We start from the raw sequence: 26,568 nt of genomic DNA on the forward strand, positions 1-26,568 counted from the left end.
AGGCTCCCATGATGAACAAGTTGTCATCATTTATGGCACGTAAATGATGCCTAGTGTACAAATGTTTAGAGGTGCACCCAAGATTGTTTAATATGTTCACTCTGCTTGTACATGTTTCGGCTCCCGTGTCTGCCATGACAGTCAATTGGGTTGGCACGTGTTTCATATCTATATCTATTAATTGTCCGAAGTACTGGTGGGTCTTTATGCTTAACACGACTGTAACATTGATGAATGGGAGTGGCTCTGGCCGGCCTGGTGCAAATTGGTTGTTGTTGTTGGTCCATGCACCATGTGAGATCCCCTCTTCTTCCTTCAGTCCTATGGACCATAATATTATGGTTAATATGAATGAAGAATCCTCATCCTGGTCATCATTGGGGTTGTCCTCCATTATGACACTCAATGATGCCATGCCACGGCATGTACTTGAGAAGTTGTTCTTCTTGCCACATTTGTGGTACTTTTGCATATATCGTCATTATTTTTTGTCTTATTTAATGGTCCAAATTTTCTTGATGACACAGATTTGAATTGGGCAACTTGTGTGGTCTTTGCTGGTCTTCATCATTGGCAAATCTCCATCATACGTCAAGAATTCAGCTCACTTTGTGGAAATAATAAACAATGCTTCCATTCATTCCAACTAAATGGTGAGTCTAGATATAGTGAGTCTGTTAACGAAAGTACCCACTGATGAGACTCTAACAGTGGTACGGGATAAGCTGACCTGATGCCTCACTGAAGGAGCCTACTTGCATCCCAATTGACAGTATAATGGAGATGTTTACCTTCTGTGTAGGAACTATATACTTCGTGATGGGTTCTGATATATATTGGCAGGAAGAGGGTCTGATGATGGGATCACCATTGTCCCCGGTACTGGCCAATGCATTGGTTCAGATCTTTTAAACGATTTTTAATTCTGCAAAAATGTCTAAAATTTAGAATTTTGATAGGAAATTGCAATTCAAAGTATCTTGTTTTTTTTAATTTTTTTTTTTTTACGTTTTTAAGTTAGAGACGTTGCGAGCCTATCCTTGTTTTATCATTATTTCCATGGCAGGTGCTTGTCTGAACTCCAATCTCTGGTCCCCCCTCGCCAATCTTTCACGAAAAACACCCGTCTAGCTGAATCCACTGTGAAAAATTTCCCCCACTCTATATCTGTGCCTTGATCAAAATGCGGATTCCATGAACAGAGCTTCTTTCTTAGAACTGCACGCCTGTGGAACTCTGTTCCGTCTGCCTGCTTCCCACCGGACTACAACTTGAATGTGTTCAAGTCCAATGTTAACAAATTCCTAATGAACCGCCCCCTTAAGTAAACACTTCATCAAATCTCCACACTAACGTAATGTATTTGAATAACCCTTATCCCTGAGTGGCTTCCGGGCCTTGATAAGTGGTGATCACTGTGTAAAAAAAAAAAAAGAAAAAAAAAAAGAAGTTTAATTCTGTTCGATTTTTAAGATAATTAAAAACACAAAGTTACAAAAGATAAAAGTAAACAATTAAAAAACAAAAAAAGGAAAATATTGTTTTGTTTTTAAAATTAAAAAAAAAAAAATTGGATCTTTTATTTCAAGGTGGGAATGTGATTGAAAGAGCGCACGGATCAAAAAAGAGGAGGCTATATCATTTGATGTGACACCGGTCAGCTAATACCACGTGACCTAGATTTCCCAAGGCCAGAAATTTGGGATCTCTCCCTTTATTTCACTAGAACCCATAACTTTGCCCAGGATATTGATAAACGTGGTGCAGTCAGTTGACCCGACAGAACTTGAACCCGCATGCTTTGTCCATACGTTCCTTTCTCGCCTAGTCAACAAAGATTAGATTATCAGATCATTCCTGTAATGATCTGGCCGCTGTTGATTTTGTGGTGGGAGTTTAGTTCTATGTAGTTTTAGAAAGTATACTCTTTTCTCAGGCTTTGCCTTCTCTCTCTCAGAAAGGGGTTACTTTATCGCTAATCGCCTGAGGTGCCCTTACCGAAGAATGCCGACGGGGCTGCCCAGGTACTTTCTCGGGGGCTCTGGCTTCTCAATCCCACTTCCCGACCCTGGTGTCTAAGTTCTTGCAGTGGAAAAAAACTAAAAGTCCCCGCCTGTAAACACTGCCACTACCGAACGTATTTCACTAGTGCTGCTGCTCGGTTATTGCAGTCATTTGTTGAGAGGCACGGTTCTAATCGAAGGATTTTTTTTTTTGGCAAGTTAGTTTGGATCAAGATCACAGTGTAGTATCGGTTCTGATGCTACACTTCATCCTCTCTGTCCTCGGTCAGTGAAGGAGAAATCCTTCATGACTGAGACAGTTTTAATTTTTATCCAGAGTTCCCTTTTTTGGGGGAGCTGGATTTTCCCCCCCAGATTAAAATTTTTTTGTGTGGGTGAGGAGGTGGGCAGGTCACCCACGAGGGTGCAGGTGTCGACGTCTTGCGACCAACAATGGGAACTAAAAACATTCGTCAAAGTCACGTGGCAGCCGACGCTACGCACTTTTAATGTCGTCGTCCGTTGTTGTCTTCGTTTAAATTGTTGCTTCTTCTTCTCTTATTTATTTTTTTATTTTCTATTTACGTTTGTGCAAAAAAGAAAAAGGAGAAAAATAAATTTCGAACGACATGAACAACATAAAGACGTTGTAATGTAGTTTAAAAAAAGTGAAGGAATATATATTTCATTTTATATAATATTTATTATTTAACGGAAAGTCGAATAAAAAAAAAAAGTGGAGATGCCGCGAAAAAAACCTTACAGCGGGAAACTCAAGAAAAAACAACTGCAAGAAAAACGGGAAAGACAACGTGCAAAAGCTGGTAACTAAATACAATTCAAACCAAATAATAATCCCATAATTTCAAACAATTTTTTTTATTTGAATTATTTGAATTATTCCGATCATTTCTCATCTTTTTATTCACGTCTTTCAGCGGATGTAATCTACGGCGGTTATTTAAAACGCAATCTATTTTTAAAACAAACAAAAAAAAAATACAGAAAAATCGGTACTTCTGAAGAGAAGGTGCCGTGTTATTTTTTTTGTCTATACTCGTATTTTCAAGTTTTATATCTTCTGTTGGCAATTCGGAATCTTAACTCATTGTTGTAAGGGAGGAAACTCAGAATTGTTAATATATATATATATATATATATATATATATATATATATATATATATATATAAAATCAGTTTTTCTCCAAGTACTTCAGTAACATATTTTGTTGCTTGTTAAGATATAGTCGACAGATCGATTTTTTTTATATGTCGTTTTAAGCAAAAACAATACTTGCCATATCGAAAATAGTAATATATCACAAAATTACGAAAATTCGTCGAGTAGAATAGCTCCGAAAAACGCCACCTCGCGAAAGTTTAGTGAAACACTGAAACACACCAAAAAATCATGGCACTCGCCCGAATACTGCAGAAGTGTCAATTATTTAATAGTAATTTTTACCGAAACGGTTAAGTATTGGCACTTCTGCAGTATTCGGGAGAGCGCCATGTTTTTTGGTGTGTTTCGTTGCACTAAACTATCGCCAAGTGGCGTTTTTCGGTTTCATTTAAATTATAAATTTGTTGACTCTTCAAAGTTGCTTTAATTCGAAAAATGTTTAATTCAAATTATTTGGGTAAATATAAAGAATTACTCCCACCCTCGAAAATTCCTTTAAAATTACCACTCAGATAGGTTTTCGGGTTCGCTGAAAACGAAAAGAACGTTTAAAATTACGGCAAACGAGTAGTTTCCAAGATATGAAGAAATGTTAGTTTTAAAAAGTGGGGGATCACTTTTCTATAATGATTTAACGTAAAATGATCACCCGCTTTGTGCTCACGATTTTTATTTTTTGGTGGGGGGACTTTCTTTCGACCATAGGTTACTCTTCTACATATCTGGAAATGTTTTTAGTGGTTTTAACTCATTTTAAAACGTGTAATCATTAAATAAAAAAGCACTAAAAACTTATCCAGTTTGGTAGAAAAGTAACTTATCTTGCCTTTCATAATATTTATTTGTTATATATTTGTTTTTGACAACTTTTTCGAATCTGTGTGTATAGTATAACACCCCCTTAAAAAACAAAAAAAAAACGCCATTTTAACCCATAGAAACTTATCCAATAAATGTCACTAATCGTGCGAAAATGTTATGTTCTGACAGTATTTTATTTAATTTTCGATTTTTGAGCAATTATGAAGGGTCAACATAACTGAGGTGGCCACCATTTTTTGTTTTATTTTTGTTTCAAAGTAAATGAACGTTTTAAAATAAGTTAAAACACAAAAAGTTATCTTGCCTTTGGTAACATTTACTTTTTGTATATTTATTTATTTTTCACCCCTTCCCCTCTTAAAATTTTTGTAGTTATTGTAAAAATGTCCTAAGTAATTTTTTCTTTTGACTTCTTTTCCACCTTAATAATCACCTTAATCGACTTTATAGATTTTCGGGTATGCTGAAAACGAATATTGAATTTAAATTTGCTGTAAACAGATAGTTTTCCGGATATTATGTCTAGATTCCCGAGTGCGACTAAGGTTCGAAAAGATGTATATAAAGAAGATCGGAGGTTACATCGACCGGAACGTGGTTAATCTAACAACTAGGATGAGAATAATAGCCTGAATAATTAAATTAATTCAAATAATCAATTCTCATTTAAAAAAAAAAAAAAAAAAGAAAAATCGACATCTTTTGTTTTATTGTATATCTCCTTTAATGACACGGAATATTTCATTAAAAAAAATATTGGTTAACTATACGACGTGCCCCACTGCCCCACCCAGCGTATTATAAACACCCTGTCCTCTCCATGTTAAGAACGCCTTTCGAGGTTGGGAGATGTTTATTTCGAAATCCCCTCTTAATATGGAGAGGTTGGGGTGTTATAATACGCTGGAACATGTAAAAATTAATCAATATTTCTTCTATCCAATTTTTAATTGTTCAAGGTTCATCATCATCGTCATGATCAAATCATTAAAAAAAAAATTTTTCTTTTATATTTGACGATTTTCAAAACAAAATTATTTAAAAAAAAAAAAAAACAGAAATTCGGTACTTATACCGAATATGGACCATGTTAGATTAATTTGTAGTTTATCGGCGTAAATTATTTGACCGGCATAAACCCATAAAAAACTATTTTTTTTTTTTAAAGGCTGAAATAAAACCAGAAAACGTTTTATTTTATTTTTTTTTCATTAGATTAAATGTACACCATTCGAAGCCACAGAGTGTGCCGCCATATTTGTTTTAAATTTTTTGTTTGACAAATTGGCCATTTTAAGGCCAAATTTGGCCCTTTTTAATTTTTAAGTTAGCATTATCAGGTCAAATTCAGATTTTACGGTATTTTGTTTTTTAAATTGTTTTTTTTTTTTTTTTTTTTTTTTTATTACATTTTCACCCCAAACAAGGCAAATTGCCACTTTGGTGTAGGGGGCTACTATCAGGGGCAACAACTACTGGGGTACTATGTAGGGATTTGGGCAGCAAGGTGTCGGTTCACGTTACACTTGAACTTCTGCACGTCAGTACTGTTGGGGAAGCAGGGACCTGGAATGGAATTCCAGAGTCTTGCGGTTCTGGGGAAGAAACTATTGGAGTAAAAAGATCTTTTACATCTAGGGACCTCTACAGTGTGGGGGTGGGATCTAGTAGCCTGTCGGGTTTGTCGAGGGTGCTCGCGTCGTGGGGGCACAAGTGATTGCAGTTCATCAGAGCATTCACCACTAAAATACTTGTAGAACAGGCAGAGGGATGCAACATTTCGTCGATGGGACAGAGGCTGAAGCTTAGATGCCAGTTCAGGGCCTATCAGATTTGCGACTCTCTTTTGAACCTTGTCAAGGAGCGAGAGACTAGTAGCAGATGCACCAGCCCAGATGTGGCAGCAATACTCCATACATGGGCGAATGGTGGCCTTATAGAGGTACAGGATACTTTCGGGTGTTAGTAGTTTTCTAGCACGGTAGAGAGAGCCCACCTTTCTTGCAGCGGCCCTGGCAATGCCTTCAATGTAATTGTTCCAACTCATGTTTCCTGTGAACGTTAGGCCAAGGAGTTTGAAAGATGGACTCTCAGATAAAGAGTCGTTGGCCATTGCTATTGGTGGTAGAGAGGGTTTCTTGTAATTATTGAATGAAACTAGTTTAGTCTTGGCAGCATTGAACGCGACCAACCACTTTTGTCCCCATTCCACTACAGATTGGAGGTCTTCCTCTAGTGTTTCTGCCATTTCTTTAGAAATGTGTTCATTCGTCTTCCTGTCGTGTCTGCCATAGAGTGTAGTGTCATCAGCATATATACCCATCTCAGAGGCAATGTTGTCGGGGAGGTCATTTATGAATATCAGGAACAATAGAGGTCCAAGGATAGAACCCTGGGGCACTCCCGCATTTATATCATATTGTTTAGATGTGCGACCGTCGAGGACTACCTGGATTTTTCTCTTATCTAAGAAGGATTTAATTATGTTAAGTATTCTACCAGTGATACCGTATGATCTGATTTTACTGAGGAGACCCTCATGCCATACCCTGTCAAAAGCCTTAGATATATCTAGAGCTACCGCTCTGCCTTCCCCCGCTTTGTCCAGTGATTGGTATATACGTTCAGAGATCACGGTGAGGATGTCTGCTGTGGAACGGGCTTGTCTAAATCCATATTGTTTGTCAGTCAGTAGTTTAGCATCTGTAAGATGATGGATTAGAGCGTGGTTAATTTGGTCTCAAATATTTTGGCAAAAAGTGGAAGGAGGCTAATGGGGCGATAATTTGATGGGTCTGTCCTTTCACCAGAATTCTTGAATACTGGTACAACAGAAGCAGTTTTCCAACAGCCCGGAAAGCAAGCTTCATTAAGACATTTGTTGTAGAGTTTGGAGAGAACTGGAGCTACTTCGGCTGAGCACTTTTTTAATAGCACAGCTGGGATAAGATCGGGTCCACATGCTTTTGAGGTGTCAAGGTTTTTTATGATAGCATGCACCTGAGCACCTGATTTTTTTTTAAATTGTTAGGTGAAAGTACAAAAGTTAGGCTCGCGACGTCTCTTTTATTGTCCCTCTCTCTGCTCTATCGTTATTTTCATGGCAAATGCTCGACTGAACTCTAATCTATTGTTCCCTCTTTTGCCAAACTTTCACAAAAACACTCGACAAGCTACAACCGTTATATACGATTTCCCCTACTCTCTTACTATGCCTAAAGCAGATTCCATCAACAAAGCTTCTTTACCAGAATTGTCCGAACACTGTTCCACTGGCCTGCTTCCCGATTGAATACAACATAGTAGCCTTCAAATCCAATGTAAACAAGTTCTTGTTGAGCCGTTCCTATAAATAATCAAATTCTACCCAATTCACACCATTGACGAATAACTACACTACTAACGTACATTCATTAAACCTTATCCTCAAGTGGCCCTCCGGTCTTGATAAGTGGTGACTCCCAAGTAAAAAAAAAAAAAAAAAAGACTCTCCCTTCCTCCGTGTGTTATAGGGTTTCTAACGTTATTATTTCAGCACGGTTTGTATTTAAATGTTATTAAAAATATTTTTTTCTAAATCGTTTAAAATTTTTGTTGGTTAAAATCAAGTTCCGTTCGTCTTTGTTTACATTCTTCATTAGCTGATATTTCTGCTTCACGATGAATTCCCTGGAAAAGTCATTTCTGATTAATGTTTTTCAGTTTTAAAATATGCAACGAACTTGGCTGTTTTCACAATATTTAAAAAACTGGTAAACCTTAATCAGAAGTGACTTTTCCAGGGAATTCATCGTGAAGCACAACTATCAGCTGACGAAGAATGCAAATAAAAACGAACGAAACTTGAATCTAACCATTTTATAAAGAAAGCTTAAATTATTTCTTTTAATTTATCGATTTTAAAACTACAAAAAAAAAAAAGATAAATAAAAACGACATCGTTAATTTAAAAAAATTTAAAACCAACTTTTGTCTTTTTTATGACACAAGGTCAGTGACCTGAGGTCACTTTTAACATGGCAGGAATATCAGCCCTCATAAAAGGAGTCGCTGGAGGGTTGTAAAATTTGTAATCAAACTCGTTGACCTTTCTTGATGGGGCAAACCAATAATAAACCAAGTCCCTTGCGGAAGGAGGTAATGCCTGGGAGATTGGTCTCTTGGGACCGAATAGAAGCAAACTCCATTCTGATATAAATTAGAAGAGTACCGTGCAGGAGTTCATTACAAACATGGCATCCGAGTTCACAGGTGTTCGCCATATTACAGAGGAAGTTTAATCATAGGGTTTACATCTGGGCCAACCGCGTTTGCTGCTGACTTATTTTAGCATTCCGACATATTTCTTGAGACATTTCATTGTTGCATTATTTCCCCTGTTTTCTAGATGGTGATAGATGATTTGGTGTCCCCGACGAAACATCTTACAATAGAACTGAAGAAATTTATCACATTCTTAGACGAATTATTATCATTATTATGATTATTATTATTATGATTATTAATATTAGTTTGGCGTGAAAATGATATTTTTCTGTAAAAAAAATGTTTATTTACTTTTAAGAACATTTCACATAAAAAATGGTTAATAAATTTTTACACATTTTTTTAAACAAAAATAAAAATAAAAATTGTTCACAATGTTCTAATTATTTTCCTCTAAAATGTTAATAAATAATACATATTATCTATTATGCTGCATAATATCTCATACTGAAGAAGGACTTCAAGACTCATGGACAGGTTTTCTAATGCTTGCAAAGAATTCAACTTCACCATCAGTCTGAAGAAAACCTGGGTACCTCATCATTTTCTATCATCACTATCAAATGGGCAATGCTTAGACATAGTCCATCAATTCCAATATCTCAGGTCTACAGTCTTAGACAACTTATCAGTTGATGTAGAACTCGACAAGTGTATGAGAAAGGCATCAACCACTTTTGCAAAATTGACAATTTGGGTGTGGGAAAATAAACATCCCATCATCTCCACAAAAGTGAACGTTTACATGACCTGTGTCATCAGCACCCTCCTGTATGGCAGCAAAGCATGGACAATCCACAATCACCAAGAATGGAAACTGAACACATTTCACATGCATAGTCTGCAGAGAATTCTAGAAATTTCTTGAAGGGACAAAGCTACTAATAATGCTGTGATCGCAAGGGCTTGTATCTCCTCCATGTTCACCCTCCTTCGCCTGAATCGGCCATGTGCACCACACGGACAATGAGAGAACCCCAAAAGACATTCTCTATGGTGAACTCACTACTAGCAAAAGGAAAATTGGTTGTCCTTACCTTTGCTATGTTGACGTGTACAAACGCAACATGAAAGCATGCGATATTGACTCTATCAGCTGGGAGCCCAATGCTAAAGTCTGCAACATCTGGAAAAAAACGGTAACCAAAGGCCTGACCACTAGCGAAAGGTCGATCGCAGAACAAGTAGAGATCAAAAAACTATTCACAAAGGCCAATCAACAAAATTCAACCAAAAGTTGGGGACATCGAATCATCTATCGTTGTCTAGAAAATGGGAAGTAATGCGACAATGAAATGTCTCAAGAAATATGCTGAAATGTTCTTATTTTAAACTGAGTTGGTTAATATTCCGATTTGCAAAATCAACTTGTTAAAAGTCTATGATGTCGCTGTGAAACTAAATGTGAAAAAAATATGGTGCAATTAATTCCTTTTTTTTTTTTTTTTTTTTTTTCAAAGGCTTTGAATATATGGAGGTCTACAGTCCTAGCTTTTCCTACCTTATCTAGTGCATGGTATATGTGTTCATAGATGTCTGTTAGAATATCTGCAGTTTGATGGACTTGCCTAAATCTATACTGTTGGTTAGAAAGAAACTTAGCATTTACAAGACGGCAGAGTAGTGCTTGCTTGATTAAAGACTTTAGAAGATTTTAGTGAAAAAGGGGAGGAGACTGATGGGGCGATAATTGAGCAGATCATAATTCTTGAATACTGGTAGAATGGAGGCAATTTTCCAACTATCAGCAAAGCATTTATTGAAGAGTTTAGAAAGGATCAGCGCTTGCTTAGTGGGGCATTTCTTAATTAGTATGGTGGGGATGACATCAGGCCCACTCACTTTCGAGATATCTAGGTCTTTTATGATCACGAACATGAGAAGGGGTAATTTTCAGATCTAAGAATGTGGCTTCAGTCTGCAAAGAAAAATTTGGGAGGGAGTGGTCTGTGGGGTCTAAGGTGGAGTTAGAGGCAAATCGCCGGGTAAGCAGGTCAACTTTCTTGGTCACTGTGCAAGAGACCTCATTGTTGTTTGGCCATTATTTACTACACTATAATAAATTTTCCAGAAATCAAGAATTCCTAATTTCTGTAACTCTACGTTTTCTGATCACTTTGGTATGCTTTCTCTTGGCTGCGGGCATTTCACTCTTACAATTATTTCTAGTTGGTATAAACGTTTGTCTATTTGTATTTGACTTATGATGGATGCCTTTAAAACTCTCATTGTACATCCGTCATTTCTGTCCATAAAACGCATGTTCTCAACCCACCTTAGCCAGGTTTCACTTCCACTCATCATCAAACTGCATACACATGCCTGATAAACTCTTCTGTTGGTCAACAATAGTAATGCTCTGCTGGTTAGTAATGACAAAAGTTCCCTGAACTTACTTTATCCATTCCTAATCAGAGTAACACCTGCGCCACCTTGTGCTTCCATGGTATCACCAAGTTAACAAACTTTTTAAACAACTTCAATAACCCTAACCATCCAAGTATACTTTTTCCACGTCTGAGTTCCCATCCACCCTCATTGTTTTACATTTCTTGCACACAAACTGGTTATCTTCTCTCAACCTACCAGTAATTTGGCATGTGTATGAGGTGCCTTCAATAAGATTCCAGACTTTTTTTTGAATGGACATTTAAAATTGTTGTAGATTCTTGAAAATTCAGTATGTTATTGCTATACATCTTATATGACTGGCCAATTTTTATGATTTCAAGTTCACATGAACAGCTACAGCGGTAATTGGAATACACCCTACTAAAGCCTGATTGTTGGCTGATGAATTTCAAAAATGCCGTTTTGACGTGAGGACACTTTATAAGAATGATATGCAATAAAATTGTTTTAAACTTGGAGAAAATGACTCAGAAATGTATGGAATGCTTTTGGACCATCTTACATAAATCGAGCATAAGTTTTTGAATGGTATAAGAGATTCAAGGAAGGCAGGGAGTCTGTGAGGGATGATGGGAGGAGTAAGGAAGTCAGAACACCAGAGTTGATTGGCCAAATAAAGAATTTCATGGATAAGAACCGTTGTGTGCATAGCAAAAATAAGTGCATGGTTTGGTGTTAGTGTGGGAACTGTACACACAATTATTTGCGAGGATCTGAAAATGCGGAAAATTTGTGCAAATGCACCAATCTACAACTCCATTTTTGTCACAGAGTATTTGACCAAGATGGGCATCAAAGCAGTTCCCCACTCTCCATATGGTCCAGATCTTGCACTCTGTGAGTTTTGGTTATTCCCTAAGCTCAGGGAAAACCTTACAGGCATAGGACTTCCATGGGGCCTGTCAGAAATTGTTGGAACAGTACAACAGTGTATTGCAGCCGGAGGAGATTACTTGAAAGGAGGCTAGAGTTTTATTTGTGTACTATCAATAAAAGTGCGGAGATGAAGAAAGTTTGGAAACTTATTGAAAGCACCTTGCACCAATTTCTTAGACATTCAACAAAAAAATTGAATTGCACCCAGATCCCCTTTCCAGAAACTGAGTAAGGAAACTTTTGTTTTTTTGCGGAGTTTTTTTAATACCTACAACCAGTGATCATCACATAAGTCTGGAGATGGTAATTACATAATCATATCAAACATACAAAGTTTCACAATAAAAAAAATAAAGATTTCTTTTTACATGACAAGCATTAAAAAAAAGATGCAATTACTCTTTATTTTTTTTTTTTAGGACAAACGTTAAAAAAAGACAGAGTGGACCGATAAAATTGTCGCCCTAGAACGACGCTTGTGGAAAAGGCATGCTCCCAGTCCCGGACCTGTATTGAGGCAATGATTGAGGCTGAAAGCAGCTACATTAAATACATATCAGTTCTACGACATAATCAAGTTACCTGAATTGAATTTTTTGATAAAACTTTTAACTGTAGTGTTGTTTTCTTTAGGGCGACAACTTTATCGTTCCACCTTGTATATGAGATTTTTTTATAATCTTGAAAATACAGCAAAAATTACAATAAATCAATTTATTTTACAAGTTTTTACTATTATGGGAGTCGAAAGTTCCACCTTGGTCATACGTATATAAAGAGCATATAGAGAAATTGAAGCACATGTTCCCATGCGGTAATTTGATAGCAAGCCCCACTCTCCTCAATGGTTTACTTCTACTTGCGCAACTGCCATTGCTCAAAAGCAGCATGCATACCGCAGATTTAACCGACATAAGTCCAGTTCAAACAGACAGAAGTATATAGAAGCTAGAAGGGACGTTAAGAAAGAAATAGCGACAGCTAAGAGAGAATTTATTGAAACCACTAATAAAACGCATCAAAGCACAAAAATTAGGAACTCGTGACTTCTGGAAAATCTACAACAGTGTAGTAAATAATGGGCAATCAACAATTCCCCCACTAACTAACAATCACGGGGTTGTTTGCTCAGCAACCGACAAGGTTAATATGCTTGCCAGTCGGTTTGCCTCAAACTCCACACTAGACCCTTCCAACCACCCTCCCTGCCTGACTTTCCTTTGCAGACAGACGCCACGCTAGACGATCTAAAAATCACCCCTGCTCAGGTGCATGCTATCATAAAAAACATTGACACTTCAAAAGCATGTGGACCCGATCTCATCCCAGCTATGCTATTAAAAAAGTGCTCAGCTGAAGTAGCCCCAGTTTCTCTCCAAACTCTACAACAAATGCCTTAATGAATCATGCTTTCCAGGCTGTTGGAAAACTGCTTCTGTGGTACCAGTATTCAAGAATTCTGGTGAAAGAACTGACCCATCAAATTATCACCCCATTAGCCTCCTCCCACTTTTCGCCAAAATATTAGAGATCATAATTAACCATGCTCTAGTCACCTTACAGATGCTAAACTTTTGACTGACAAACAATATGGATTTAGACAAGCCCGTTCCACAGCAGACATCCTCACTGTAATCTCTGAATGTATATACCATTCACTGGACAAAGTGGGGAAGGGCAGAGCGGTAGCTCTAGATATATCCAAGGCTTTTGACAGGGTATGGCATGAGGGTCTCCTCAGGAAAATTACATCATACGGTATCACTGGTAGAATACTTAACATAATTAAATCCTTCTTAGATGAGAGAAAAATCCAGGTTGTCCTCGACGGTCGTACATCTAAACAATATGATATAAATGCGGGAGTGCCTCAGGGGTCTATCCTTGGACCTCTATTGTTCCTAATATTCATTAATGAACTCCCCGACAAAATTGCCTCTGAGATGGGTATATATGCTGATGACACTACACTCTATAACAGGCATGACAGGAAAACAGATGAACACATATCTAAAGAAATGGCAAAAGCACTAGAGGATGACCTCCAATCTGTAGTGGAATGGGGACAAAAAATGGATTGTCACATTCAATGCTGCCAAGACTAAACTGATTTCCTTCAATAATTACAAGAAAGCTTCTCTGCCACCAAGAGCAATGGCCAGTGACTCCCTGTCTGAGAGTACATCTTTCAAACTGCTTGGCCTAACGTTCACAGGAAACATGAATTGGAACAATTACATTGAAAGCATTGCCAAGGCCACTGCGAAGAAGGTAGGCTCTCTCTACCGTGCTAGAAAACTTCTAACACCCGAAAGTATCCTGTACCTCTATAAGGCCACCATTCGCCCATGTATGGAGTATTGTTGTCACATTTGGGCTGGTGCATCTGCTACTAGTTTCTCACTCCTAGACAAGGTTCAAAAGAGAGTCGCCAATCTGATAGGCCCTGAACTGTCATCTAAGTTTCAGCCTCTGTCCCATCGACGAAACGTTGCATCCCTCTGCCTGTTCTACAAGTATTTTAATGGTGAATACTCTGGCGAACTGCAGACATTTGTGCCCCCCCCCCACGACGCAGACACCCTCGACAAACCCGACAGGCAGGTAAATCCCATCCCCACACAGTAGAGATCCCTAGATGTAAAAGATCTTTCTACTCCAGTAGTTTCTTCCCCAGAAACGCTAGACTCTGGAATTCCATTCCCGGTCCCTGCTTCCCCAATTGTACTGACATGCAGAAGTTCAAGTGTAACATGAGCCGACATCTTGCTGCCCAAATCCCAACATAGTGCCCCAGTAGTTGTTGCCCCTGATAGTAATCTCCTACACCAAAGTGGTAATGTGCCTTGTTTGGGGTGAAAATGTAATTAAAAAAATTAAAAAAAAGTACCTAGCAGCAAAAAGACCCAAAAAAACAGATACGAACAGGTATAAATTAGATATAGTCCTTGACAAAGGCAAAATATAATTGTCAGCAGCAGGGAAGAATCCATATTGACATCATTTTATATTCAAATCTCAATAGCAATTTCTGAATATTATGCAGAAACTATGATTATTATGTCAATAACGAATTAATTTAGTATGGTAAGAGGGTGAGTATAACATTATTAGAACTACTCAGAGGGGATTTCTTAGTCGTCAGATCATAATCTTCATAGTTTGCACAAATGAAGAAAATATTCCAGAGTTAGATCATTCATAGGTTAGCATTAGAAATTTTAAAAGAATATACGTTTTATTTTTTTATGGACACACAATGTCAAAAAGGGGAGATAAATCTTGAAACCTCAACTTATCAACTTGTAGGCATAGATACATCAAGGGATTAATCAATTTTTTAAATAAACCATTAGATTTGTAAAAAAAAAAGAAACAGGTGAGATTTATAGTAGAGAAATTTATTCATATTTTTTGGATTCCTCAGACTACTGTTCTCATCATGAGTGTTATTTGCACAACGTTTCAATCAATATAACGTTCAAACTTCTTCAGGTGTATCTTGTCAAACTCGCAAAACCTTTTGTTAAACTTTGAAATCTTCACTGAATTTCAAACGAAACCCTTTATTTAATCCACAGGGTTTGCATGCTCTCATTCCATGAGCCATGATTGGGTAGAAGTCCTTAGTAATTCAAAATTTTATTTTTTCAGTTGTTTGCACTGAGGATTGAACCTTCAACCTTCAGAAGAGTGTAACTTTTAAAATTAAATTTTACCAAGTACTGTATTTGCTGTACCATGGATTTTTTGGAACTGATGTCGTGGTCTTTGGATAGTAGTTTTAGTCGAGGAATGATCTCAGTAATCGAAAGAATTCAAATAATATGAATACCCAATCCTCATCTAAAAAATTCAGAACCACAATAGGGAAATCTAATCATTAAAATTCAAAATAACTGGGTGGTTAATTTATATAAATAAAACAGTGTCTGTGTGTAAATATTTAACCGATAAACTCTTAAAATACTGGTCACATGACACTGAAATTAACAGGAAATAGTAATCATACACCAAAGATGGTTTATAACGAGTAAAATCTTTGTTTGGATGGATAAATAATGCGTTGAGAAATATGTTGGCAAGTTGAAATGCAAAAATGTTCATTTCAACTCACCAACATATTTCTATTTCTTTCTGCGCATGTGCAAATTCATTTATAGCTTAAAAATTTTTCTTATCTATCTGTCGATAGCTCAAACGATAGGGAACACAGCTGGAATGCTAAATGTTTTGGTTTTGATTCTAGCTGATGGCATCCAAGTCATTTTCTAAAAAAAAACTTTTGAAATATAGTAGGTACAATATAATATTAAATAGAGAATTGGCACTTGATTAATAAATATAAAATCTGCATGAATTAAAATATATTTAAGCGTATTTTGCAACCGGGCAAGGCTGAGTGCCCCTCATCAGTTAAATATAAAGATCAGGTTAATTTATTCATTCTTTGACAAATATTTGAAGGGAGGCAAATCAATGACAGAAAGAAACCATTATATTTGTATCGGAAAAAAATGATGAAATAAAATGCAAGCAAATATGTTGCGTTTTACAATTCGTGCACAACAAATGATTCATGCTGATTCTCTATTTGTGTTTTCTTAAATTCAAAAAATTGTTTGTTGTATACATGGACTCCAATTGCATAAATAAATATACAAGAAAATATAACTATAAAAAATTATATATACTAACGGGGCGAGGGAGTGCCTGGCATTGCCTGGTTGTAAAATATAGTTAAATAAAAAAAAATGAATTTAGGTGCCATTTTATCATGTTAATAAAAGAAAGAAGAAAAGAAAATGCCACGTGGTGGATGCAAACATGCAAAACCTAAGTTTGTAAGTGAACATGTTATTGATCGGACCATAGCAGCACAGACATTATGACATTGCAAATTTTGAATACAATGAATCAGCTATTTGCACATGCGTCAATAACAAACAGTATCAAAACCAACATTTTTACCTGACCTCCCCCCATTTTCAAATAAAACGATATTTCTACATGAAATCATTGACGATTTTTTCTAATTTTTCGATATATGTCCGAGAGATTGCTCTTTCTAACAGTTTCACGTTCATGCCGCTTCAATGTGGATGACAAAAGCTTTTAGTGGACATACAAACACAAAAACAAATGAGATTTATATAGACTAGCGGAGGTACCCGGCATTGCCTGGGTGTTTGTAGGTATGTGTGTTAGGAGGGAGGGGGGCATAAAGCAGAACAAAAAGGAAACTTAACCCTGTTTAAATATTAAAAAAACGATGTTAAACTTCTTAAAAAAATAAAACAAAAAGCAGCGATTTTTAAAATGGAAAAAAATCTTTTGTAGGTGTAAAAGAAAGAAAAAGAGGGGATTGGTGGCAGGTAGGCTCGAACCTGGAGCCTTGAGGCCAATAGGCTGACGACATAAACCTGTGCTATGGCGACGGAAGCAATGTAAGACGATAAATTTAGCGATTAAAAAGTGAATGAGTTCAAATTGAGGTTAAACATCACGCTATTCAGTTAACTATTTCTGCAAGACAGTTTTTAAGTGCGTGTTTAATGAGGTCAAATCCGCACTTAATTTTACTGTGGGATAGTTTTTTTGAGTTTTTTTTTTTTACCCAACTTTATCTGGTTTTGTTTCCCCAACATGTTGGGGAAAACCAGCTCCCCCCCCCCGTTTATTAGGGGAGTGTCCAAATGAAAGCAATTGTCTGATATGACGGTGAAAACCGACATTAACCAAACGTCTATTGCTTACGCTACCGGCCCTTAGGCCAAGAACCGCACCTTAGTTTCATCAGTTTCGCTTTTATACGAAAAAGCTGAATCAACACGTGAGAAACCGAAATAGCAATAATTTTGTAAAAGTCGCTGTAAATAAATTTAGCCGTGATGCACGTTCGCAATTTGTACGTATTATGATCTATATGGTATATAAGAAGTTCTGAGTGATAGTACCCCCCCCCCTCTTGGACATGCAAAAACTTGCGCGCGTTTTGCCCGGGTGTTTGGAGGTGTGTGTTAAACTTCTTTATAAACTCAGAAAAACAAAAACAAAAGAAAAGTTTTGGTAGGTAAGTAGGATCGAACCAGAAGCCTTGAGGCGAAGGTGGAAAATAAAGTGTGAAAAAATCTGACACGTTACCATTCGGCCAGCAAAGGAGAGTAACAGCAAAATGTTTGAATTTAACGATTAAAAACTCAGTTGACAGGTGCGTGAATTTAATGAGGTCTCTGGATCATAGTGATGGACCCAGGTTTCATTCTGTGTAATCAGTCTTTTGAAAAACTTTGACTCATCTTCTTGGCATATCTCTAAACTTATCCTCGAGCACTCAACGAGTTTTCACTTCTGGAATGGTGTGAGCAACCTGGGAATCCATCTGGCAGACACCTTATGCATATGCAAATGGTCATGAATGATAGTTTCCACAGACCCTGTACTAATCTTGACATCTTGGGCTATTTGGCGAATAGTAATGCGCCGATCTTCCAAAATGGCAGCCTCAACTTGACGGACAGATACCTCATCTTTGATCAGAAGGGGGTCGACCAGGGCTGGGAGCTGTTTCCACAGACTTCCGGCCATGTTTGAATTCACGGTGCCAGCGTTTTACAAGGTCATATGATGGGGCATTATCACCATAAGTTTCTTTCATTTCATCAAAAGTCTCCTGTGGTGTGCGTCCTTTCAAATACAAAAACCCGGATCACTGCTCAACATTCAACAGGCTCCATTTCACACCTGACTCAGTTCAAACACCTGTAAAACAGAAACTACAATTAGTTCAGAGCTGTAATTTGCTACATAACCCGTAGAGATATAAATCATTGCACATGCAAAATTTCAGCTAGATCAGACAACTGGAAGTGGGTCAGGGGCATTACTTATTGCACGCCCATCGTAGACTGACATTTATTTGTATGGTTGGACTGCAGAAAGGATTGTGAATTATCGATTCAATGAGTTGTATTTATTTTGAGTCACCCAATATTTATCATCAAAAAAATGTTTTCTATCTTTGCAAAGGTTCCAACCATATTTGCTACAAATAAACTTTAATACTTGACTTATGTACATTTCTATCATGACAAACAAAATTTTATACGATGTGCAAAATCCTCAATCATTTTGACGAACTTCTCGCTTGGCATATCCCTGATTTGTTGTTTATTTTTCTTTTTTTTTATGGAAATCTCTTCAGACAATGCATGAAGCCACTTGATGTAAACACCCAAAATAATACTACTTCCATGTCAAAAACTCACCAACGATGTGTTAGATGGAATATATTTTAACCCAGAAAATAGCAATTCTTCTCTTTATCTGAAATCGCTCATGGAATGTGAGGACTAAAGGACAAAATCATGGAAGTGAATTACACAGCCATCGAAAGTAAACCTAAGATTTACTTTCTATTCTCCTGATTTCGACTGTGATAGCTTTCTTCAGTTCAGGAAATGTTTAGATGGACATTATCTTTGAGATAATCTAACAGATATAAACCTGTGGAAGGTTATAATTTGGTGAGCATGAAGCCCGTTCAGGATCATACCTACTGATGAGACAGACATTAAAGTGTCCCCCTTCATATGATTAAATACAGATAAAAGAAAGATTCACATTAAAATGTGGACAAATCGGAAATAAATTGATGTGCTTACCTGTACAAAGGTATTTGGAGCGGGGGGGGGTGTCACCTTGTATTTTTCACGACGATGAAAAAGAAAAGCTTTTTTATTTTCTTTTTAAAAATTTGAGAACAAAGACTTTGTTGTTGCGAGAATTTCTAACTTAAATTAGTTTTCAAATGAGATCTTTTAGCTTTTTTTGACTTGGTATTAATTAAATCTGTAATTAAACTTCGTTGTCTGTAATTTACTGAACTCTTTTTTTGTTTTGCAAAAGTAATGGGTGTGATGTATTGAGTCGGACATTAACAGAATACGCGTGCTGTTCATGTCGTACTTTTAGTAGCTGTGTGTTTAGACGTCTGAACACCATGGTCGCTGTGGTTACAAAAGGGGGGAAAAGCTCTTTCTTATCTCCTGTGTGATGTCCTTGAAATTGTGAAACAACAACTATAAAGATGAGGATAACAGTCCACAAATAAATAAATAAATAAATAAACAAACAAATAAACAAACAAATAAATAGACAAGCAAATAAATAAACAAATAAACAAACAAACAAACAAACAAACAAATAAACAAATAAATAAATAAGCAAATAAATAAACAAATAAATGAATAAGCAAATAAATAAAAAATAAATAAACAAATAAACAAATAAATAAATAAACAAATAAATAAACAAACAAATAAATAAATAAACAAATAAATAAACAAACAAATAAATAAATAAGCAAATAAATAAACAAACAAATAAATAAATAAGCAAATAAATAAAACAAATAAATAAATAAACAAACAAATAAATGAGCAAATAAATAAACAAATAAATAATAAATGCACAAATTACTCATCTCAAAACGATTGCAATAAAAATAATATATAATGCCATTCGGTACGGACACAACAATGGAAGACCAAATAAGAACGAAAACTTTATAAGACCAAAAAATTCGACCTTGATTGCCCTTTGGGACCCATGGCGCAGTGGATAAAAGTGTTGAGTCTCTATGGTTTCTATGTGTCTGTTTCAATCCTACCCAAAGCAGGCCTGAAGATTAGTTGGCCAAAACGTGGTGAGACGACAACAACCATGGAAGGCAGTAATTACTGAGGATACAGTTAAGACTCAACATTCCTATCCCTTCACGGTTAACTACCTGAAGAAGGCCATAAGACAGGTTGTTCGAAACGTGGTGAAACAATAACTATGAAGATGAGGATAACAGTCCGCAAATAAATAAATAAATGTCCTTAAAGAGTTGCATAATAAAGATAACTTATAAGTGATTTGCATCTTCATCTTTGAATAAAAAAATTTTTTTTATAAAATATTTTATTGATTCATAAATTTCTGTTTTATGATTTTTGATTCAATTTAGTAGGAAATCTGAATCAATTGTAAATTTGCCTTTTTCAGATTTATCGATTAACATTTTAAAACTGTTGGCTAATCTTTTTATCTGATTGTCAATGCTTTTATGCAACTCTAAGGCATCCGTGTGTCTTAATGTTTTGTCCGACAGGAGGAGGAGGAGGACTGACTTGGTTCTCAGATTTCTTTTGCAATGTCCGTTTTAATTGCATGAAAATAATAATAGATTATGAATACATTTTGTCGCTTTTTGTTTATTTTTATTAGTTTTGTCATATTTAACATTATTTCTACTCTCTCCTCCCTCCCCAAAACATTATTTATACTCCCTCCTCCCTCCCCGAAAAATTAATTTGGCGGATTGCCCTTTACCTTCGATCATTATCTTTGTGTCCGTATTTTTAGGAGGCCTTTAGCGAGGTCCCCTTCGTCGCGGTAGATACTCGGATAGTTTGTGTCTGTTTGCCTTTTAGACGTCAACCGGTTTTATGCTCTTTGTGTTAGTTGATTTATATGTAAATTAGCTTAACTCTCACTCGATCTCGCAGGGAGATCTTTTCTCTGTTACAGGCCAAAAAACGGCAACGTTTTCTTACCCCAACTTCTCACTTAAAATCCATCTATGCATTTTTTTTGCTTATTGACTTTTAATTCTGCAAACAAAACAATTTTTTGGGACCCCCCCCCCTCCCGACAAGGAGGGATTGGACCTAATAATTCATTCCTGTTCGTTCATTCACACTTTTCTCAATATCCACACCTTAATTTAAAAAAAATTTTGCACAAACATTAGTCATGGAGAAAGCAAATTTTTGCTAGAATGGATTTTCTGAGATAACTCTGGTTGTCGCTCTAGGGAGCATTATAGAAGTAAAATTGCCCCCAAATCGTTTGTCCATTCGTTAGTTCACACTTTTCTCAATAACCATGCCTTGGATTTTTAAAAACTTTTGCGCAAACATTAGTCATGGTAAAGTAAATTTTTTCTCATGGAGGAAGACCTCACTTGTGCAGCATTTTTTTTTTTAATTGACAGTTACACTTTTTCACCGTAAACAAAGCATATTATCACTTGGATGTAAGAGATTAATATTTGGGATCATGTCTACAGGGCACTGAGGAACTGAGCAGCAAGATGTCTATTTATATAACATTTAAATTATGGCATGTTAATAAAGTTACTGAAGCAAGAAACAGGAAGGGAATTCCAATTGTATTAGTCCGAGGGAAGAAATTATTGGAGTAAAAGGCTTTCCAGCATCAATGGATTTCTACGATGAAAGAATGGGATTTTTGCTGCTTCTCAGGTTAGTCGGGAGTATGTACATCAAGGGAGAGGGGCAGAAGTACTATTAGTTCATCAGAGCACATTCCATTAAAATACTTGTAAAACAGGCACAGGGACGCAATTGCAGTGATGGGACAGAGGTTGGAGCTTGGTTGATAGTGCGGGATCTATTAGATGTAAGACTTTTGTTTTTTTTGGGGGGGGATTGTGTCTAAGAGTGAGAGATTAGTGGCAGATGTGGCAACAATACTTCATTCATGGGCGAATGATTGATTTGTAAAAAAAAAGTAAACACTCTGGTGTGTTAGTAATTTTCTGGCACGGTTGAACAGTTAATCTCACATTTTGGCCTATAACCTCTTTCATGGCCATTACAAGCTCCCTCGGAATCTTCTCTTCACCATAGCACCCAAACTTGGACTGAAGCTGTTTCTTTGGAGATTTTGGCTAAACCAACGAAAAGTCAGTTTCCACCCTCTTATTGGCTCCCTGCAATAGACTGCTGCTTAAAAGGCAGCCAACATAGCATTATAGTTGGTTAATTAAAAACTGAATTAGTTAACCATTACTGGTTAGTTGTATTACAGTGCATTTTACATATATATATATATATATATATATATATATATGTGAAAATTTTCTTTTTTTTTGGGGGGGGGGGGTACAGAATTTTTTAACGGCTAAATACAGACCAAAAAAAAAATGAATTTAAAAAAATGAAAATAAAGGTTAACTAACCAGGTTTCGTTCCTCACTTATCAAAGCTAAATCGAGGAAAATACGATTTAAAACAAACAAAAAAAGTCATGAATATGGCAGGGGTAGGAAAAAAAAAAACAAAAAAAAAACAAACAAATAAACGGGGGAAAAATTACATAGAGACTAAATTAAGTCTTAGAAGATTTTCTTTTTGCTTGCAAAGAGGTCTCAAAGACTTAATAAAAAGAGTCTCTAAAATTTTCAAATGATAGGGAGAATGCGACTTACTCAAGATCGTAAACATATCAGCACTGAAATTCATGGCACACGCATGGTTATTTATAAGATGGTCGCAAATCGCAGAACTATACGTATTACTCAGAACATCCGAGCGTGAAAAATTTGCATAACGATCTTTGAAGGCACATGCTGTTTCAAACGAAAATCTAATCTTTGCGATGTTCGCCCAACATAGTGCGCACTGCAACTACATTTAAATAAATAAATAATAGAATTATTATGGTGGGGGGGATAACATCTTTGCGAAGAGACGGCAACATAGGCCTAGTTGAAAAAACAACACGCGGGTTTGATGCAAAATAACACTATTGCACAGACAAAGAAATTTGCTTAGCAAATTGGTCACTGGTGTTACCTAGCTAAGGTAGACGTAGGTACACAGGACATCTATTAGCTATAATTTCTTTCGGTTTATGAAAATTAGAAACTTTCTTATTGGTAGTAGTTTCAACAATATCCAAGGGGTAACCATTATTACAAAGGGTCTTAATGATAAATTTGAGTTCGTCATCCAAATTAACCTCAGAACAAATCATCAAGGCCCTATGTGTTAAAGTTTTGATTAAATTATATTTTTGGTTTATAGGGCAAAAAGAGTCCCAACGCGTATAGAGACCCGTAAAAGTTGGTTTACGATAAACAGAAGTAAGAAAACACGAAGGTGTCTTGGACACAAAAACATCCAAAAACGGAAGAGTAGAATTCGTTTCCTTGTCATATATATATATAGTAATTTATAAAATATATATGGCAATTAAGCTATACTGAATATTCTGTTGAGGATTTTTAGTTAGCCAATCAGCTTTCTAGTATCCACCGCGCCCCTTCCTATCAGCCAATGGGCATGCATTTTATCGAACAAAGGATCTGTTTTAGAACTAGGTTAGAAATAGGGTTAGCATTATAATGCTAACCCTATTTATATACACCCGCAGTCTAACCATCCACCATCCATTATTAAACATATACCATTATCTATTGAAAGTAGAATAAGTAGCAATTCATCTAATGAAGTAACTTTCAATGATTGCAAAGCTATTTATAATACAGCACTTAAAAATAGTGGGTATAAGGACATAGAGATAAAATATAAAGTAACTAACACTAGCACAAATGGATCTAGAAATCGTGGTAGGAAAATTATTTGGTTCACACCCCCCTTTAATATTATGTTGAAAACAAAACTTGGTACAAAATTTTTACAACTTATTAACAAGCATTTCCCACCAAATAATATATTACATAAAATATTTAATAAAAATACATTAAAATTAAGTTATAGCTGTAGTGATAACTTAGAAAGGATTATAAAAAAGCATAATGGAAGAATTTTAAAGACGACTAATAGAGAAGATGAAAATAATAGTGCAAACACTGCGGTGAATAAATGTAACTGTAAAAAGCCTGAGGAATGCCCAATAAAAAATGAATGTCTGACCTCATCAGTGGTATACCAAGCTAGGATATTCCCGGTGGAGAACCCAAGGGACGAAAGATTCTACATAGGGAGTACCCAAATGACTTTCAAAAATAGATTCTATGGACATACACGCTCGATGAGTAATCAAACATATGAAAAGGACACTTCCTTATCGTTATATTACTGGAAATTAGTTAGCGAAAATAAAACACCTAGTATAGAATGGAAGATTATTAGGAGGGCCAATACTTGCCACTTATTGAACTCACCATGTCCATTATGCTTATCAGAAAAACTTGAGATAACTAGGTTTAAAGACAGAGAAAAATTATTAAATATTAAAAAAGAAACTGCTATATCCTGCAAACATTTCAGAATACACGCACTTAAAGAACTCTAAATTAGTAGACTAGAACAATTATGAGTACAACTAACCCCCATCAAATAACCCCTCCCCCCACAAAGAGGATTAGTGAGGTCGCAACTATGATCATACCGGTATGGGTTACGTAAGTCGCTTAATATTCTACTTCATCGAGCAGTTATGGTATTACTAACCGAAACAAGTACCTGTATGAAGGTATATTTGTGACCAAACGAGTAATAGATTGTTTTTGAGTGAACCTCGTAATAATGCATGCATATCGATGTTTTTGGATGTGTGCATGTATGGATATAGGATCTTTGTATACCCGGGTAGGAAAAGCAATTTATATAAAAAAAAGAAAAAGAAGAAATATATAGATGAAAGAAAGTAAGGAATGAAGGGTGAATGAAAGAAAAAGGAAATTAGGGTGAATAAACAAAGATGAAGGTAAGTACTACAATATATAAGCTTATATACTCGGTTTGTATAACCTAAATACTCTGATTTCTGTCATGTGTCATTATATATTATTATTGTATCGTGATACATCTTATGTATATCTGCCTTACCATCGAAAGAGTGTTTGCTTAATATGAGGATAGGCCTTTGAACTTCATGCTGAATTCAATATAAACTTTTACGTAGTGTAAATTTTTACGAAAAAACCTGTAACTTAGGAACATGTAACAAGCGGGTGGGGCTATGAAATATAACTATGCGTGTAGAGTTTGATTGAAAAAGGGAATTTATATGGTAAATGTATTCATGTCTGTCTCTACTTTAGATGTATCATTTGGTGGCAAGGTACAGATATATATGTATATGTCTATATTTGTATGAGTATGTATGTAAAAGTGTATTTTAGGTATGCTGGTATGTTTGTATATTTTTATAGATATGTGTATTTATATATCTGTGTGTATGTTTGGATATGGATGTATTTCTGTGTGTATTGTATGTAGATGTATGTATATGCATATATATTTTCTGAACTATTAGAATAGGCTGCCTCGTATATGATTGTTGTAACAATATAGACTGCAAGAATGTATGAATGTCCGAATGTTGTTTATATATATGTTATATGTGTATGTATACGTGTGTATGTATATATGTATATATGTGTATGTATGTATGTGTGTATATGTGTGTGTGTTTACATATATATATATATATTTATATATATATGTATATATGTATGTATGTATATATATATGTACACCCGTCTGGACTGTGATAGCATAATATTGATTGTACGAAGGGGTTACCACGCTACAGTAGTAAAGAAAAACGCTATTATTCGTCTCTGTATGTCTGTAATGTGTGTGTGTATCTATGCGCGGGTCTGGCAAAATCTAGACATTTATAAGTATATTGATATATGTATATAGGTACATGTGGTATTTAGATAACTTTCGTGTTTTATATTTATTCATAATTTGTTTATTTGTTTTAATTTTATTTGTTTTAATTTTATTTTATTTTTATTTTTATTTTTATTTCATTTTATTTATTTTTGTCTTGTTTTATTTACCTTAATGTAATTCTTAGCTCTATTCCTTAGTTTCAGAGTTATTGTCTAGTTTCAGTATGTGTGTTGAAAAAAAAAAAAAAAAAAAGCGTACAGCATGGATTCGCTTTTGGATATACGTATTAATATGTGTGTGTATGTGTGTGTTGTATGTGTGTTGCATGTGTGTGTGGGTGGATGTAGATTAAAAGGCACCGGTCAGTACTTAGCTGACCATCGCTAAGGTTCTTAACTTACAGACTCCAAGACAAGAAAACTAAATTCTCAAGTACCTTATGCCATAAAAACCAAAAGTTAGCTTGGAAAGGGAAAGAAAAAGATGTTTATTATCTTCAAAAGACCTCACTCATCCTTTTACCGTATTTTATGACTCCCACCCAGGTTGCATGCTAACT

At 35.8% G+C, this 26,568-nt stretch overlaps 1 protein-coding gene across 1 annotated transcript in view; it reads left to right on the forward strand.

Moving 5' to 3' along the window:
* The first annotated feature begins 1,662 nt into the window (after positions 1-1,662).
* Positions 1,663-26,568, forward strand: part of LOC145248359 (guanine nucleotide-binding protein-like 1) — a 342,841-nt gene continuing 317,935 nt past the window's right edge. Inside the window, exon 1 of the mRNA XM_080110280.1 lies at positions 1,663-2,827. Coding sequence (XP_079966406.1) covers positions 2,746-2,827 — 82 coding nt within the window. The 5' untranslated portion in view covers positions 1,663-2,745. The remainder of the gene's footprint in view (positions 2,828-26,568) is intronic.

Source organism: Euprymna scolopes, chromosome 26 (assembly GCF_053919585.1).
Source record: "Euprymna scolopes isolate OS-2025 chromosome 26, ASM5391958v1, whole genome shotgun sequence".
Taxonomy (NCBI): Eukaryota; Metazoa; Mollusca; class Cephalopoda; order Sepiida; family Sepiolidae; genus Euprymna; species Euprymna scolopes.